The sequence below is a fragment of the Oncorhynchus masou genome, chromosome 29 (genome assembly GCF_036934945.1).
Source record: "Oncorhynchus masou masou isolate Uvic2021 chromosome 29, UVic_Omas_1.1, whole genome shotgun sequence".
NCBI classification, from domain to species: domain Eukaryota; kingdom Metazoa; phylum Chordata; class Actinopteri; order Salmoniformes; family Salmonidae; genus Oncorhynchus; species Oncorhynchus masou.
The window spans coordinates 48,403,919-48,417,958 of record NC_088240.1 but is presented as its reverse complement, the minus strand read 5'-3'; the positions used below and the strand labels follow the sequence as shown (position 1 = coordinate 48,417,958).

The following is a 14,040-nucleotide window of genomic DNA, read 5'->3' as shown; positions in this document are numbered from 1 at the left end:
TTTGAAACAGATTACAAGTCATTACAACCAGTTTTGCCCACTCAGCATTAGCCACAGAACAATAATTACGCATGGATCAGAGCCTAAAAATAAAAGCTTTGTCAAAGAGTGTCATCTGACTGGAGGTGAATAGTTGGACTTGTTCTTACCTGGAAGCACTAGAACGGTGGTGGGCCAGCCATTGGAGCCGGAGATCTTCTTGAGCTCCACCCAGGTGTTGATGGTGTCATGGGCCAGGGGCTTGGTGCCGAGGCTGGACAGGTGGATTGAGCGGCTCGGGATGAGCAGGCGGAGGACATCCTCGGGCTGGGCCGTGCCACACTGGGGGTCAAACTCGATGGTGGTCCACCGCACGCAGTCCGGGAACGACACCTGAGGTGTGGTGGGGGAGAGGATGGTCAAAACCAAGAAACAATTAAAGGAAATCTTCCACACTCATATATACATGTGCAAATGAACCAGAGTTACACTTTTAGCACTGAGGCAGTGTGCCCTAGTAGGAAGTCCAATGTGACTATCAGCGCCAATATACAGTACCAGTCAAAAGTTTGGACACACCTACTTATTTTTTATATTTTCTACATTGTTGAATAATAGTGAAGACATCACAACTATGAAATAAGACATATGGAATCATGTAGCAACCAAACGAGTGTTGGGTACAAGTGTACTGCTTCAAAGTAGCCACCCTTTGCCTTGAGAGCTTTGCACACACTTGGCCTTCTCTCAACCAACTTCATGAGGTCGTCAGTTCAATTAACAGGTGTGCCTCGTTAAAAAGTTAATTTGTGGAATTTCTTTTCTTCTTCATGCTTTTGAGCAATCAGTGTTGTGACAAGGTAGGATTGGTATACAGAAGATAGCCCTATTTGGTAAAAGACCAAGTCCATCATTACTTTAAGACATGAAGGTCAGTCAATACGGAAAATTTAAAGAACTTTGAAAGTTTCTTCAAGTGCAGTCACATAAACCATCAAGTGCTATGATGAAACTGGATCTCATGAGGACAAACACAGGAATGGAAGACCCAGAGTCACTTCTGCTGTAGAGGATAAGTTCATTAGAGTTACCAGCCTCAGAAACTGCAGCCCAAATAAATGCTTCACAGAGTTCAAGTAACAGATACATCTCAACATCAACTGTTCAGATGAGACTGTGTGAATCAGGTCTTCATGGTAGAATTGCTGCAAAGAAACCACTACTAAAGGACACCAATAAAAAGGAGGGACTTGCGTGGGCCAAGACACACAAGCAATGGACATCACCACTAGTGGAAATCTGTCCTTTTGTCTGATGAGTCCAAATTGGAGATTTTTAGTTCTAACTGCAATGTCTTTGTGAGTCGCAGAGTAGGTGAACAGATGATCTCCGCATGTATGGTTCCCACCGCTAAGCAAAGAGGAGGAGGTATGATGGTGCATTGCTTGTGACACTGTCAGTGATTTATTTAGAATTCAAGGCACACAACCAGCATGGCTACCACAGCATTCTGCAGCGATATGCCATCCCATCTAGTTTGCACTTAGTGGAAATATCATTTGTTTTTCAACACACCTCCGGGGTATTTGACCAAGAAGTAGAGTGATGGAGTGCTGCATCAGATAACCTGGCCTCCACAATCACCCAATCTCAACCCAATTGAAATGGTTTGGGATGAGTTGGATCGCAGAGTGAAGGAAAAGCAACCAGCAAGTGCTCAGCACATGTGGAAACTCCTTCAAGACTGTTAGAAAAGCATTCCAGGTGAAGCTGGTTGAGAATGCAAATAGTGTGCAAAGCTGTCATCAAAGCAAAGGGTGGCTACTTTGAAGAATCTGTAAAACACTTTTTTTGGTGACTAGATGATTCCATGTGTGATATTTCATAGTTTTAATGTCCACTATTAGTTTTCCAATATAGAAAATAGTACAAATAAAGAAAAACTGGTACTGTGTGTGTGTGTGTGTGTGTGTGTGTGTGTGTGTGTGTGTGTGTGTGTGTGTGTGTGTGTGTGTGTGTGTGTGTGTGTGTGTGTGTGTGTGTGTGGAGCAAACATGTATTTAGTCAGCCACCAATTGTGCAAGTTCTCCCACTTAAAAAGATGAGAGGACTGTACATTTTCAGCAGAGGTACACTTCAACTACGACAGACAAAATGAGAAAAAAAAATCCAGAAAATCACATTGTAGGATTTTTAATGAATTTATTTGCAAATTATGGTGGAAAATAAGTAATAAGTATCTCAATACTTTGTTATATACCCTTTGTTGGCAAAGACAGAGGTCAAACGTTTTCTGTAAGTCTTCACAAGGTTTTCACACACTATTGCTGGTATTTTGGCCCATTCCTCCATGCAGAACTCCTCTAGAGCAGTGATGTTTTGGGGCTGTTGCTGGGTAACACGGACTTTCAACTCCCTCCAAAGATTTTCTATGGGGTTGAGATCTGGAGACTGGCTAGGCCACTCCAGGACCCTGAAATGCTTCTTACGAAGTCACTCCTTCGTTGCCTGGGCGGTGTGTTTGGGATCATTGTCATGCTGAAAGACCCAGCCACGTTTCATCTTCAATGCCCTTGCTGATGGAAGGAGGTTTTCACTCAAAATATCACGATACATGGCCCCATTCATTCTTTCCTTTACACGGATCATTCGTCCTGGTCCCTTTGCAGAAAAACAGCCCCAAAGCATGATGTTTCCACCCCCATGCTTCACAGTAGGTATGGTGTTCTTTGGATGCAACTCAGCATTCTTTGTCCTCCAAACACGACGAGTTGAGGTTTTACCAAAAAGTTATATTTTGGTTACATCTGACCATATGACATTCTCCCAATCTTCTTCTGGATCATCCAAATGCTCTCTAGCAAACTTCAGACAGACCTGGACATGTACTGGCTTAAGCAGGGGGACACGTCTGGCACTGCAGGATGTGAGTCCCTGGCGGCATAGTGTGTTACTGTTGGTAGGTTTGTTACTTTGGTCCCAGCTCTCTGCAGGTCATTCACTAGGTCCACCCCTTGTGGTTCTGGGATTTTTGCTCACCGTTCTTGTGATCATTTTGACCCCACGGGGTAAGATCTTGCGTGGAGCCCCAGATCGAGGGATATTATCAGTGGTCTTGTATGTCTTCCATTTCCTAATAATAATTGCTCCCACAGTTGATTTCTTCAAACCAAGCTGCTTACCTATTGCAGATTCAGTCCTCCCAGCCTGGTGCACATTGAAAGTCAATATATACACAAAATATTTAAAAAACAAAGAGTTCTTAACCGGGTGTTTGTTTTTTGTTTTTACCCTCGCAGGTGTCGTCTCCTTCAGACATGAGCTCGTCGTCAGAGCAGATGTTGAGCACGTTAACCAGCATCTCTGTCACTTTCTCGAAACAATTTTGTTTCTGGTGTCCTTTGACAGCTCTTTGGTCTTGGCCATAGTGGAGTTTGGAGTGTGACTGTTTGAGGTTGTGGACAGGTGTCTTTTATACTGATAACAAGTTCAAACAGGTGCCATTAATACAGGTAACGTGTGGAGGACAGAGGAGCCTCTTAAAGAAGTTACAGGTCCTTGAGAGCCACAAATCTTGCTTGTTGTAGGTGACCAAATACTTAATTTCCACCATAATTTGCAAATAAATTCATTAAAAATCCTACAAAATCCTACTTTTTTGCCCCATTGTAGGTATGTATGTATGTACAGTGCCTTGCGAAAGTATTCGGCCCCCTTGAACTTTGCGACCTTTTGCCACATTTCAGGCTTCAAACATAAAGATATAAAACTTCATTTTTTTGTGAAGAATCAACAACAAGTGGGACACAATCATGAAGTGGAACGACATTTGTTGGATATTACAAACTTTTTTAACAAAACAAAAACTGAAAAATTGGGCGTGCAAAATTATTCAGCCCCTTTACTTTCAGTGCAGCAAACTCTATCCAGAAGTTCAGTGAGGATCTCTGAATGACCCAATGTTGACCTAAATGACTAATGATGATAAATACAATCCACCTGTGTGTAATCAAGTCTCCGTATAAATGCACCTGCACTGTGATAGTCTCAGAGGTCCGTTAAAAGTGCAGAGAGCATCATGAAGAACAAGGAACACACCAGGCAGGTCCGAGATACTGTTGTGAAGAAGTTTAAAGCCGGATTTGGATACAAAAAGATTTCCCAAGCTTTAAACATCCCAAGGAGCACTGTGCAAGCGATAATATTGAAATGGAAGGAGTATCAGACCACTGCAAATCTACCAAGACCTGGCCATCCCTCTAAACTTTCAGCTCATACAAGGAGAAGACTGATGAGAGATGCAGCCAAGAGGCCCATGATCACTCTGGATGAACTGCAGAGATCTACAGCTGAGGTGGGAGACTCTGTCCATAGGACAACAATCAGTCGTATATTGCACAAATCTGGCCGTTATGGAAGAGTGGCAAGAAGAAAGCCATTTCTTAAAGACATCCATAAAAAGTGTTGTTTAAAGTTTGCCACAAGCCAACAATGCAAAACGTTATGTTTGGCGTAAAAGCAACACAGCTCATCACCGTGAACACACCATGCCCACTGTCAAACACGGTGGTGGCAGCATCATGGTTTGGGCCTGCTTTTCTTCAGCAGGGACAGGGAAGATGGTTAAAATTGATGGGAAGATGGAAGGAGCCAAATACAGGACCATTCTGGAAGAAAACATGGAGTCTGCAAAAGACCTGAGACTGGGACGGAGATTTGTCTTCCAACAAGACAATGATCCAAAACATAAAGCAAAATCTACAATGGAATGGTTAAAAAATAAACATATCCAGGTGTTAGAATGGCCAAGTCAAAGTCCAGACCTGAATCCAATCGAGAATCTGTGGAAAGAACTGAAAACTGCTGTTCACAAATGCTCTCCATCCAACCTCACTGAGCTCGAGCTGTTTTGCAAGGAGGAATGGGAAAAAAATTTGGTCTCTCGATGTGCAAAACTGATAGAGACATACCCCAAGCGACTTACAGCTGTAATTGCAGCAAAAGGTGGCGCTACAAAGTATTAACTTAAGGGGGCTGAATAATTTTGCACGACCAATTTTTCAGTTTTTGATTTGTTAAAAAAGTGTGAAATATCTAATAAATGTCGTTCCACTTCATGATTGTGTCCCACTTGTTGTTGATTCTTCACAAAAAAATACAGTTTTATATCTGTATGTATGTATGTATGTATGTATGTATGTATGTATGTATGTATGTATGTATGTATGTATGTATGTATGTATGTATGTATGTATGTATGTATGTATGTATGTATCATTTTACATGTATTTTATTTTTTACCCTTGACTAAGAATTCCTATGTTGTGAATAGTCCTACTGTTCCGTATATGGGTGTGTGCGTTACCTTATACTGTGCGACTCCTGCCTGCTTGTAAGGGTGGTCACTCTCTATCACAGCATAGTGACTGGAGGTGGTGCAAGCTGATAGGCCCTGCTCCGGCTGGTTGCCCGTAGTGCTGTCTGTTGATTGGTTGGGGTTGAAAGCCGGTGGGGCATATTTCTGGTTCAGAGCGGAGGCAGCAGGAAGTAACTCCTGGACCAGACCAAAGACTTCCACTGCGGCCTGATGTGGAATAAAAAAAAAAAAATCACATTAGTTCTGTTTCACTTAATCTCTTGAAGCTAGGGGGCACTATTTTTATGTTTGGAAAAATAACATTCCCAAAGTAAACACCCTATTTCTCATGACCAGATGCTAGAATATGCATATAAATGACGGATTAGGATAGAAAACACTCTACAGTTTCCAAAACTGTAAAAATATTGTCTGTGGGTATAACAGAACTGATATTGCAGGTGAAAGCCTGAGGATAATCCAATCAGGAAGAGCCTCTTAATTTGAAACGTCTGTCCTCCATTTAAAGGGATACCAACCAGATTCCTTTTTCTGTGGCTTCCCTAAGGTGTCAACAGTTTTTAGACATAGTTTCAGGCCTTTATTTTGAAAAATGAGCGTGACGGATCACATTGCGTAAGTGGAGAGGTGGGGGCTCTCAGAGTGAGTTGGTGCGCAATTGAGTAAACTGGCCATTGTTCCTCCCGCTGTTATGGAAAAAGATACACTCGGTTGATATATTATCAAATATATATTTTAAAAACTACCTGAGGAATGATTATAAAAAACTATTTGGAATTTACGTCTGCGTTGTCGTGACCGCTCTTTCCTGTGGATTTCTGAACATAACGCGACAAACAAACGGCGGTTTTCTGGGTATAAAAATAATCTTTATGGAACAAAAGGAACATTTGCTGTGAAACCGGGAGTCTCGTGAGTGAAAACATTACGAAGATCAAAGGTAAACGGTTCATTTGATTGCTTTTCTGATTTTCGTGAACAAGCTTCGAGCAAGCAAACAGGCGGCCAAAAAAATAATAATTTGACCACTTTTACTCCACACACAGAGATGCGTACAAAGCTCTCCTTCACCCTCCATTTGGCAAATCAGACCATAACTATATCCTCCTGATTCCTGCGTACAAGCAAAAATTAAAGCAGGAAGCAACAGTGACTCAGTCTATAAAAAACTGGTCAGAGGAAGCAGATGCTAAACTTCAGGACTTTTTTGCTAGCACAGACTGGAATATGTTCCGGGATTCTTCCGATGGCATTGATGAGTACACCACATCAGTCACTAGTTTCATCAATAAGTGCATTGAGGACGTCATTCCCACAGTGACTGTACGTACATACCCCAACCAGAAGCCATGGATTATAGGCAACATTCGCACTGAGGTAAAGGGTATAGCTGGTGCTTTCAAGGAGTGGGACTATCCCCCGGAAGCTCATAATAAATCCCGCTATGCCCGCCGACGAACCATCAAACAGGCAAAGCATCAATACAGGACTAAGATCGAATCGTACTAAACTGGCTCTGACGCTTGTCGGATGTGGCAGGGCTTGCAAACTATTACAGACTACAAAGGGAAGCACACCTGAGAGCTGCCCAGTGACACAAGCCTACCAAAGGAGCTGGATTACTTCTATGCTCGCTTCGAGGCAAATAACACTGAAACAAGAATGAGAGCATCAGTTGTTCTGGATGACTGTGATCACGCTCTCCGTAGCCAATGTGAGTAAGACCTTAAAACAGGTTAACATTCAAAAGGCAATGCCTGCGCACCCCCAATGAGGAGTTGTGGTTCGCTGAGCCTGCTACCCACACGCAAAGCCCACTCCAATAGGCTGCAAGTGGTGTTGGTGGAGGTCATCACCACCAAAGTGTTGAAGCCCCTGGTGGAGGTACTCAGTGACCCTGACTCCATCAACCGCATGGTGCTGTCTCAGCCGGAGCACCACGAAGGCCTACACCTACGAAACCATAAAGGAATACTAACTGTCCTTCCAGAAGTTGGGGAAAGGGCACTGGGTGAGGGCAGCAAAGGGATCAACGAGCAAGCCAGCTACGGTGCCATCAAGCTGCACAAGTTCTACAACAAATTGTAATGTAAATGCCAGGTAAATGCCAGATTTGGGCAATGGAGAACAAGCACAGCACCTTGCAGGTGCACATTTCCCTGACTGTCTGATGTTGTGAGAAACTGGGGCACTGGAGGGCCCTCATCACTGGGGCTGAGAAGAAGCAGATACCATTCTACTTCGTCAAATGTGAGCCTCCTGCAAAGCGACCACTTCCAGAACAGTCAGTGTAACAGCATTCCTGTGCATTTTTAGGTACTGCACAGGGAGATGACCTTTCCCCTTCTTGAAAAAAGGTCCAGCTGCCTTCCATCAATAAACGGCCATTCCGTTGAACAAACGTTCCTTGAGCAGTCTAAAAATAAGGAGAAAATGCTGACTGACATGCGGATGTGTCAGAGTGAGGAGCTCTATTCCTTCCACAGCCCCTGTCCAGAGCACTTGAAGGTCATGGACTTCCTAACAATTTCCTCCTCCTTCCTGGACACTATTCTGGAGAGTGTCCCTTGAGACTTCTTCTCTCACAGAGAAGAGACCGAGAATAACCGTGACTATGAGGATGAGATGTACAGGAAGAGGGACGACCTGGCAGAACTCTGCTTCATGCTCACAGGGGAGATCTTTAAACTCAGAGACATCTTCAAGTGGGTTCGGAAAATACTCATTGGACTAGTTCAAGTCTTGCTGCGGGCGATTCCCTGATCCACCTCTACACAGACGACACCATTCTATATACTTTCGGCCCGTCATTGGACACTTTGCTATCTAACCTCCAAACGAGCTTCAATGCCATACAACACTCCTTCCGTGGCCTCCAACTGCTCTTAAACGCTAGTAAAAACCAAATGCATGCTTTTCAACCGATCGCTGCCTGCACCCGCATGCCCGACTAGCGGACACCTATAAGTACCTAGGTGTCTGGCTAGACTGCAAACTCTCCTTCCAGACCCATATCAAACATCTCCAATCGAAAATCAAATCAAGAGTCGGCTTTCTATTCCGTAACAAAGCCTCCTTCACTCACGCTGCCAAGCTTACCCTAGTAAAACTGACTATCCTACCGATCCTCGACTTCGGCGATGTCATCTACAAAATTGCTTCCAACACTCTTCTCAGCAAACTGGATGCAGTTTATCACAGTGCCATCCGTTTTGTCACTAAAGCACCTTATACTACCCACCACTGCGACTTGTATGCTCTAGTCGGCTGGCCCTCGCTACATATTCGTCGCAAGACCCACTGGCTCCAGGTCGTCTACAAGGCCATGCTAGGTAAAGCTCCGCCTTATCTCAGTTCACTGGTCACGATGGCAACACCCATCCGTAGCACGCCCTCCAGCAGGTGTATCTCACTGATCATCCCTAAAGCCAACACCTCATTCGGCCGCCTTTCGTTCCAGTACTCTGCTGCCTGTGACTGGAACGAATTGCAAAAATCGCTGAAGTTGGAGACCTTTATCTCCCTCACCAACTTCAAACATCAGCTATCTGAGCAGCTAACCGATCGCTGCAGCTGTACATAATCTATTGGTAAATAGCCCACCCATTTTCACCTACCTCATCCCCACAGTTTTTATTTATTTACTTTTCTGCTCTTTTGCACACCAATGTCTCTACCTGTACATGATCATTTATCAATCCAGTGTTAATCTGCAATATTGTAATTATTCGCCTACCTCCTCTTGCCTTTTGCACACATTGTATAGAGACTCCCCCTTTTTTGTTTTTTTCTACTGTGATATTGACTTGTTAATTGTTTACTCCATGTGTAACTCTGTGTTGTCTGTTCACACTGCTATGCTTTATCTTGGCCAGGTCGCAGTTGTAAATGAGAACTTGTTCTCAACTAGCCTACCTGGTTAAATAAAGGTGAAATAAAAATAAAAATTTGAAAAACCAGTAACAAGCAGATAAGAGACACTATCAACTGGGTACTCAGTGAGAATATGCTTGTGCACTACATCAGTTTCAGGGACACCTTCTGGCCCAACAAAAACGAGCCATCCACAACAATGTTAGGACAGATGCTGAACATCAGGAGACCAAGGAGAGAGCCTAAAATAAGCTACTCAACAACATTGCAGGCACACTACATAACTGGGTGGGACAGCAGAATGCCAGATATGGAAGTATCAAGGTCTTCAACGCACTTCAGGAGACAAGTGCCAACAAGAATCTACTTTGCATCCTCCTGGAGATGTTCCTTAAAGAGCTGTGTCCAGAGCTCAATAGGGAGATGTGGATCGGAGTCATGTCACTCCAAGAAAGCATCCCCATTCTTGGCGTGACTATTGACAGTGTTATTGCAAAGTTGTTTTGACTATTTAAAAACAACACAAATGTAGCTTCAAAGGGCCTCCCGAGTGGAGCAGCGGTCTAAGGCACTGCATTGCAGTGCTTAAGGCGTCACTACAGACCTGGGTTCGATACCAGGCTGTGTCACAGCTGGCCGTGACCGGGAGACCTATGAGGCGGCACACAATTGGTTAGGGGAGTTTGGCCGGCCGGGATGTCCTTGTCCACTCACGCTGTAGCGAATCCTTGTGGGAGACTGGGCGCCTGCAAGCTGACTTCGGTAGCCAGTTGTGCAGCGTTTCCTCCGACACATTGGTGTAGCTGGCTTCCGGGTGAAGCAAGCAGTGTGTCAAGAAACAGTGTGGCGTCGTGTTTTGGAGGACACATGGCTCTTGAGCTGTGCCTCTCCCGAGTCCGTACGGGAGTTGCAACGATGGGACAAGACTAACTACCAATTGTGGAGAAAAATTGATAAAAATAGCAAAAAAATACATGTCGCTTCAAATAGAGTGCAAGGCTGGATCAATGTAGTTCTTGAAAAAAAACCTTACTCACCTTAGGGACCTATGACTAGATACAGCAGTAAAAAAAAAAAATAGAACCTACTTCACAGGCAACATTTACCACATCTCACCTTGGGTACGGAGGTAGCCACAGGGCCGATGTAGGCCAGGATGAGGGGGAGCAGCATAGAGAACAGACTGGAAGAGCTCAGCAGCTCAGGGATGTCCTCCGCTGCAGACAAGAGCATAGGTTTGAATTATACGGACATACAGTGCCTTTGGAAAGTATTCAGAAACCTTGACTTTCTCCACATTTTGTTAGGTTGCAGCCTTACTCTAAAATTTATGAAATAGTTTATTTCCCTAATCAATCTTGCACAAACTGCTTTTTAGAAATGTTGGCTGATTAATAAAAAATGTAAAAGTGAAATATAACATTTACATAAGTATTCCGACACTTCACTCAGTACTTTGTTGAAGCACCTTTGGCAGTGATTAGAGCCTTGAGTCTTCTTGGGTATGGCGCTACAAGCTTGGCACAACTGTATTTCAGGAGTTTCTCCCATTTTTCTCTGCAGATACACTCAAGCTCTGTCAGGTTGGATGGGGAGCGTTGTTGCTGTACAGCTATTTTCAGGTCTCTCTAGAGATGTTCAATCAGGTTCAAGTCCGGGCTCTGGCTGGGCCACTCAAGGACATTCAGAGACTTATCCCGAAACCACTCCTGTGTTGTCTTGGCTGTGTGCTTAGGGTCGTTGTCCTGTTGGAAAGTGAACCATTGCCCCAGTCAGAGGTCCTGAGTGCTCTGGAACATGTTTCCATCAAGGATATTTCTGTACATTGTTCCGTTCATCTTTGCCTCGGTCCTGATTAGTCTCGCAGTCCCTGCCGCTGAAAAACATCCTCACAGCATGATGTTACCACCATCATGCTTCAACGTAGGGATGATATCAGGTTTCCTCCAGATGTGACATTTGACCAGAGAATCTTGTTTCTCATGGTCAGTGTCTTTAGGTGAATTTTGGCAAACCAAGCGGGCTGTCATGTTCCTTTTACTGAGGAGTGGCTTTCGTCTGGCCACTCTACAATAAAGGCCTGATTGGTGGAGTGCTGCAAAGATGGTTGCCCTTCTGGAAGGTTCTCCCATCTCCACAGAGGAACTTTAGCTCTATCAGAGTGACCATCGGGTTCTTGGTCACCTCCCTGACCAAGGCCCTTCTCCCGATTGCTCATTTTGACCAGGCGGCCAGCTCTAGGAGGAGTCTTGGTGGTTCCAAACTTACATTTAAAATTGATTGAGGCCACTGTGTTCTTGGGGACCATCAAAGCTGCAGACATGTTTTGGTACCCTTCCCCAGACCTTTGCCTCAGCACAATCCTGTCGTCTCGGAGCTCTACGGGCAATTCATTCAACCTCATCGCGTGGGTTTTGCTCCGACATGTACTGTCAACTGTGAGACCTTATATAGACAGGTGTGTGCCTTTCCAAATCATGTCCAATCAATTGAATTTTACACAGGTGGACTCGAATCAAGTTGTAGAAACATTTCAAGGATAATCAATGGAAACGGGATGCACCTTAGCTCAATTTCAAGTGTCATAGCAAAGGGTCTGAATACATATATAAATAAGTTGTTTCTTTTGTTTATTTTTCATACACATTTTTCATACAATTACATATTGTTGTATTGTGTTTAGATTGCTGCGGAAATTGTTTTATTTGAATCCATTTTAGAATAAGGCTGTAACGTAACAAAATGTGGAAAAAGTCAAGGGCTCTGAATACTTTCCGAAGGAACTGTATAGGGCTAGTTTTCTTTTTAAAAGGTTTTAACCATTATTTATACAGGGAATCCCAGTTGAGACCAGGCTCTCTTTTTAAATCGTGCCCTGTGTTACAACAATCAACACAAACAGTTCAAACAGATAAAATGACATACAGAGCAGAAACTATTACATTTTACAAGTGCAGTCCACAATACATGTTCTATATTACAGTCTTAAAGTGACCTAATGAAACCAGGACATCCAGCTCTTATACATCTTAGAATGTCATTACAGGAATGAAGAACACTAACTTAAAGCAGGTTTTCCCAACTCAAAGGAGAAATGCGGAACATCATTAGTATACTTTGGGAGTGTGTCGGATCATCACTAAATCTGCAGGATATAAATGAAGTGAGGTAGACAGGGAGTTTTAGGAGAACTGCTTTTTAAACAAATAAGAGCAAATGCTGAGCCCTTTCTGGAACGTACAAAAATAGCTCTTCCATTTTCTGGTTGCTAAAATTCAAATAGTTTTCCTAATATCAGATTATGTGACAAAACAAGCAATGTACAGCATCATTTAGAGAATCATTGTACCATTTAAACAACTGTAAAATATATTTTCTATAATCCAAAAGATTGCATTTTCGGCTGTTTGAAAATAAAACTTTGGAACAGGAAGCATAGAAATAGCACACATGGTGCAGATCTACCACTTAGAAATATGAGTTGAAGATCTGTCATTCTTAAGTCTATGTGGATTTGGGAGTGTTGCCCAAAAAGTGACATATTGCAGCTTTACGGAAATCCCTGGACAAGAATGTTTTGGCATGGAGATTTTACATTCAGCATGCTTTTTAGTCCAGGAGTATTTGTATTTATTTAGAATGCCCATTAGTTCTTCCTGGGGTCCAGCAACATTAAAACTTACTCTGCATATTTGGGCAGCCTGTGAACAGCAATTCAATGGTTCATTGGATCAATCTAAAACTTTGCACATACACTGCTGTCATCTAGTGGCCAAAAAATGTATATTGAATCTGGGCTGGAATAATACATTATGGCCTTTTGCTTGCATTTCAAAGATGGTACAATTATTTTTTAGAAAGAAAGGTTTTTTTTTTCTTTGTATTATTTTTTACCAGATCTATTGTGTTATATTCTCCTACATTTCTTTCACATTTCAAACAAACGTCAAAGGGTTTCCTTTCAAATGGTACCAAGAAAATGCATATCCTTGCTTCAGGGCAAGGAGGGTCCTAGAGCAACTGACATGTACGTGTTTGTGAGAGTCTCAACTTTCCACAGAGGGGACATATTAGGGTTGAGCCCAAATTGTTTGGATGCTACAGACATAAGTTGGCAGATCGGCTGTACCGGCTTCAGACGAGTCCCCGTATGTGTGTGGTGCATTGGCACAAAAATCTGTTGGTAGAAAATGTATAGTATATACAGTGGGGAGAAGTATTTGATACACTGCCGATTTTGCAGGTTCTCCGACTTACAAAGCATGTAGAGGTCTGTAATTTGTATCATAAGTACACTTCAACTGTGAGAGACAGAATCCAGAAAATCACATTGTATGATTTTTAAGTAATTAATTTGCATTTTATTGCATGACATAAGTATTTGATCACCTACCAACCAGTAAGAATTCCGGCTCTCACAGACCAGTTAGTTTTTCTTTAAGAATCCCTCCTGTTCTCCACTCGTTACCTGTATTAACTGCACCTGTTTGAACTCGTTACCTGTATAAAAGACACTTGTCCACACACTCAATCAGTCAATCACCCTCGGTCTGGGGCTCCATGCAAGATCTCACCTCGTAGGTCATCAATGATCATGAGGAAGGTGAGAGATCAGCCCAGAACTACATGGCAGGACCTGGTCAATGACCTGAAGAGAGCTGGGACCACAGTTTCAAAGAAAACCATTAGTAACACACTACGCCGTCATGGATTGAAATCCTGCATCGCACGCAAGGTCCCCCTGCTCAAGCCAGCGCATGTCCAGGCCCGTCTGAAGTTTGCCAATGACCATCTGGATGATCCAGAGGAGG

The 14,040-nt window shown here is 43.2% G+C and overlaps 1 protein-coding gene and 1 pseudogene across 18 annotated transcripts in view; one reads left to right on the top strand and one right to left on the bottom strand.

Moving 5' to 3' along the window:
- LOC135519932 (E3 ubiquitin-protein ligase MYCBP2) overlaps nt 1-14,040 on the bottom strand; it is a 317,195-nt gene that overhangs the window by 110,676 nt on the left and 192,479 nt on the right. For all 18 annotated transcript variants that reach the window (XM_064945153.1, XM_064945155.1, XM_064945157.1 and 15 more), the window contains 3 exons: nt 10,346-10,446; nt 5,345-5,563; nt 150-372 (listed from right to left, as the gene is read on the bottom strand). In XM_064945153.1, coding sequence (XP_064801225.1) covers nt 150-372; nt 5,345-5,563; nt 10,346-10,446 — 543 coding nt within the window. The remainder of the gene's footprint in view (nt 1-149; nt 373-5,344; nt 5,564-10,345; nt 10,447-14,040) is intronic.
- Nucleotides 7,127-9,736, top strand: LOC135521213 (sorting nexin-25-like; annotated as a pseudogene).